Source organism: Belonocnema kinseyi, chromosome 8 (assembly GCF_010883055.1).
Source record: "Belonocnema kinseyi isolate 2016_QV_RU_SX_M_011 chromosome 8, B_treatae_v1, whole genome shotgun sequence".
Classification (NCBI taxonomy): domain Eukaryota; kingdom Metazoa; phylum Arthropoda; class Insecta; order Hymenoptera; family Cynipidae; genus Belonocnema; species Belonocnema kinseyi.
The window spans coordinates 18,106,678-18,111,571 of record NC_046664.1 but is presented as its reverse complement, the minus strand read 5'-3'; the positions used below and the strand labels follow the sequence as shown (position 1 = coordinate 18,111,571).

Below are 4,894 nucleotides of genomic sequence, written 5' to 3'. Positions count from 1 at the left end.
ATCTCTATCCCATCCACACACTACTCCTTTCCCCTGCCGAGTGAGTCACGCCTACCCCGAAAGGGAAATGGCTTAATGGTGTAATAATAATAATAAATTAAACATATTTTTTAAATATTTGGTAATATTTGTGAAATTATTGAAATCCTTGGGAAATTAATTGAACTTTTTGTAAAATATTTCCAATCTATCTGAAATCTTTGCGAAGTATTTGAACACTGTAAAATCTTGTAGAAATAATTGAACTATTTGTGAAATTTTTGTGAAATTATTGAAGGCTCCGTAAGAAAATGTGAAATCGTTGATAAATAATTTTAATTTATGTGAAATCTTAGTGAAATATTTGGAAATATGAATTTTATGCCTGCATTAATTTTTTTATTGACTATTTACTGTTTATTTATTATGATTTATGTAAAATTTGTATTTAGTACAATATTATCACAGTCGAGCCTCTCAATAGGGCGCCTCTCGGGGCTGTAGGGGAAATTTTTCTCGGAAGCACGCTGCCCCCTCCAATGTCCTCCGCACCTCAAGATTTTTACATGCTCTGCCTCTCAATAAGGCGCTTTTCGCTACATATAATATATGTGGTACATTACGAACCACAATTCTAAACTTGAAATATTAACACGTTGCCACCGGGCTCTTCAAAATCCCATTTAATTAACATGGAGAAATTTTGGATTTTCGAAAAATTGAACACATACTTCGGTGCTTGATCTAAACGTGCCAAATTTTGATAAAGATTGAAGAGGATTTTCTACGAAATAAAAGCATACTAACTCCTCCCCTTAGCCCCCCCCCCCTGAAGCGATCTCATGACCAAAGAATAAAAAACTACATTTTTACGCATTATTGTTCATTTTCAGCAATCTCTGTCGTTTTTTCATAACAGTAATTACTAATGGATAATTTTGATACTTCCCATGAGGCTTTAAATCATTTCTAATTGTTTAAAAAAATTTAACTAATTTAAACAATTATTTATCTGAAAAAATTTGAAAAAAATTGTATTCTTTTAATGTAATGTAATAGTTGTTCATTTTTTTGGAGTAGGAAATTGTTTTTAAAACATTACGTAATTACTGAAATAATTAATTATTATTTACTTTCAACATTTCTGTTTTAAAAATTTCTATATGCTTAAACAATTTTGATTTGCTCAAGCAGTTTATTTCAAAACCTTTAAAAACATAAGATAAAATAGAATACATTTATTTTTCTGACTGTACAGTATATGGAAGGAATATATTAACCATTTTTAAATTGTTTTAACAAATATAATTTTTTCAACCATATTTTCAAATCGTATTTTCTGAATTAAATAATATTTAATGATTTAGAGGAGTAATAATTTCTGTTAAAAACGTCATATCACTGTTCAAACAATTATTATTCGTAATCCATCCATAATGTTCAGATATTTCAAAAATAAACAATGGTTAATTGTTTAAATAATCACATAATGTCTTTGGAAACATTTACTACCCCAGCAATAACTAACTTTTACATTCCATTCAATAGTTCATTTCAGTATTTTTCTTGAACGAAAAATATCATTTCCTCAATTCGAAAAAATTATTGCAGATCAGATATTCTCCATTCTTCTTAATTTATATACGATTTTATATTCGCAGAATGTATTTATTTCTTAATATATACTTGCCACGATGTGCAATATGCATGTACAGAAGTAAAATGAATAATCAGATTTATTTTCATTTCGAGCGCCCTATTGAGAGGCAATGCTGCGAAATATCCCTCGGTCAACGTGGAGGCCAGAAGGTGGGGGTAACGTTTGAGCACAGTTGAAGAGCACAGTAAAAAAAGTATCAATTTTGTTGCGGAGCATTTTGCTCCAACGATCATTTGACTCTCCAGATTATAATGCTCCGTCCATTCGGATCACTTTGAGCTTATTTTTTGGTTCATTTGTTAGTCTAAACAAAACGGGAGCCAATTTTTGGCGCCGGTGACATAATAAAATAACCTAAAAATGGTATCCAACCGAATACAAGTGACATCTACATTTAACAGGTGATATTTTCTGATATCATATTTCGTTCTTTTAAAAAGTTGTCGAGTATCCTGCACGATCAAAAACAATAAAAAGCTTGCACATGAGTTAAAGTACTGTAAGAGTGTCAGTCATCTTTGTTTGAATTCATACATGATCCCGAATCAGATCATTATGGTCTCAAAAGTCGATTATTCACTCCGGCCGATCAAAATGCTCTTAAATTCGGTACCTTTATTTGCATATCAAAATGATATTGATGTCGGTATCATTTTGAACATTTTTTTTTATTGTGACAAGGCGCCCTATTGAGAGGCACGACTGTATATTATGTACAATGTGTCATTTTTAACACGTTTTTTACTGTGAGAACGCGCCCTATGGAGAGGTGCCTTATTGAGAGGCGCTCTATTGAGAGGCGCTCTATTGAGAGGCGCTCTATTGAGAGGCGCGTCTATATACTATGTAAAATGTGTAATTTAATATTATAAGTTTATTCTCCTGCCCCAACTAGAAAAAAAGGTTCCGCCGCTTCTGAATTGAACTAATTTGTTTAATTAATTAAAGGTTGGAGCGGCACTGGGACCCTCGATTTTAGATCTAACAAACAACAATCCCAACAGTCGACTACCAAACAGCCAATTTCGTTCTCTGAGAGGTGTAAAGTCCCATTTAAAGTTATTGTATGCCAACAATTGTACCGCACCATTGAAAAAGCCGCTCCACAAGGTAAATTCCAATAAAAATAATGAAAACGACGTGAACGCAGAAATCAGACAGTGCGTTCTCTGCTGACTCAAAATGTTGAACGCATAATAATAATAATAATAATAATAATAAAATAATAATAATGCAAAACGCTCTTGCAGAGAGTGAGAAGTGCAAAAGTGGAGAAGTCAGCTTTTGCGCGCTTTCGCCTTTCATTCTCGGAACTTAGAGATTGAAACTAGCTATTGAAATTGAAACTAGTTGTTGAAATTGAAACTAGTTATTGAAGCTGTAGTTATTTAAACGTAAATTCACAATACGTTGACTAGAAAATGTGAGAGAGAGATTTCGTCTGATAGATGCCTTCTTAAACACGATTAGACGAATTCGGCATCAATTCTGGATTCGTAATCCAGATCAGCATGACACTTAATCGCCTTGACTAATGATAATCTTACGATAGAATAAGGAAACTCATCAACAGTATTTCCAGTAAATTTTTAACTTTGTGCAATGTGCCTTTGCATAATTGACTTCTAAACTTTAGCTTTAGTCTGTAGTTGCTTAACTTAGCGAGAAGTTTTATAATCTTCTGATTCATTAGCAGTGATATATTGAATCAATCAAGTCTCGTACTACTGGAGGAGCTTCCACTGAAGATAAGAACTTCAGACAATCATGCGATTCTTTCACTCCTTTTGCATAGAGAATCTACCTGATGATAAAAATAGCCTTATCTATGCTTGACGATAAAATATGTTTTTTAGAGGAAATTAGGCGATAACTATTTTTCCAATTTGAGGATTTTCAATTTCTGCGAATTTATGAGAGATTGAAATTTTAACTGAAGAATTTTTTGTTATTAAAAAAACTATCTGCACTAGGGTTAATCAAAAATGCATGGCAAAATTTTTTGCATGCCAGAGGGCAACGATCCCTCCCATTTTATTCCAAATGCGAAAAAAGAAATTCCCTCATTTTTTATTTTTTTATTTTAACAGGTGCTGGTTTTGACTTGAAGCTTACTATGTAAAATACATGGGGAAAAATCACTTTTTTGAGTTTTTAGAATAATTTTTTAGGGTTTGGAAAAATGTGATAGGAAAGTATGGGGGCCTGTATAGAATTATCCAATGAAGAATTTTATGTTTTGGACATGTAGGTTTGACACGCCGAACACACTTCCACGGGTCCCTGAAAACTACCCTTAAAACCAAAAATGTCAATTTTTCATGAAATCGACCTTTTAAACACTGTATCCTCGTATTTTTTAGTTAAAATTATTAATATTGGTCTAGTGGATATATTTATTATCATTGGTTAATTAATGGTCAATTATTTAAACAAATGGAATTAGTTTAAATAATTTTTTCTCGAAAATTCGTTTCCCCCCTAAAAATGATTACTATTAGTCTAGTAGAATATTTATTAACATTAGTTAATTAATTTTTCATTATTTAAACAAATGGGAATTGTTTAAATAATTTTTTTCGAATTTTCCTTTTTTTTCTTAAAAATTATTACTATTAGTCTAATGGAATATTTATTAACATTTGTTCATTAATTCTCAATTGTTTAAACAAATGGAATTTCTGTAAATAATTATTTATTGAAAATTATTAATATTTCTTCAGTGAAATATTTATCAACATTGTTTGATTAATTTTATTTTTAAAAATATTTTTAATGGAATTATTACTAATAAATGAATTATTAATTAGTTATTAATTATTACTAATAAATATTCCACTAGACCAAAATTAATCATTTTTATTTTTAAAAAATCGAAACGAAATTATTTAAACAAATTTCTTATGTTTAAATAATAATAATTGAAACGAATTAAAAAATATATATTTGAACAAATTCAATTTGTTTAAACAATTAAAAATTAATCAACCAATGTTATTAAATATTCCACTAGACTAACAGTAATAATTTTAAAGGAAAAAAATGAATTTTCGAAAAAACATTTAAACAAATTCCATTTGTTTAAATAATTAAAAATTAAAACCAATGATAATAAATATTCCATTAGACCAATATTAATAATTTTAAGTAAAAAGAGACCAGAATACAGTGCTCAAAATGTCGATTTCATGAAGAATTAACATTTTTTGTTTTAAGGGTAGTTTTCAAGTACTCGTGGGGGTGTGTTAGGGATGT

At 30.0% G+C, this 4,894-nt stretch overlaps 1 protein-coding gene across 1 annotated transcript in view; it reads left to right on the top strand.

Annotated features, from left to right (window-relative positions):
• LOC117178400 (cytosolic carboxypeptidase-like protein 5) overlaps positions 1–4,894 on the top strand; it is a 57,118-nt gene that overhangs the window by 37,634 nt on the left and 14,590 nt on the right. Inside the window, exons 8-9 of the mRNA XM_033369828.1 lie at positions 432–593; positions 2,588–2,749. Of these exons, the coding sequence (XP_033225719.1) occupies positions 432–593; positions 2,588–2,749 (324 nt within the window). The remainder of the gene's footprint in view (positions 1–431; positions 594–2,587; positions 2,750–4,894) is intronic.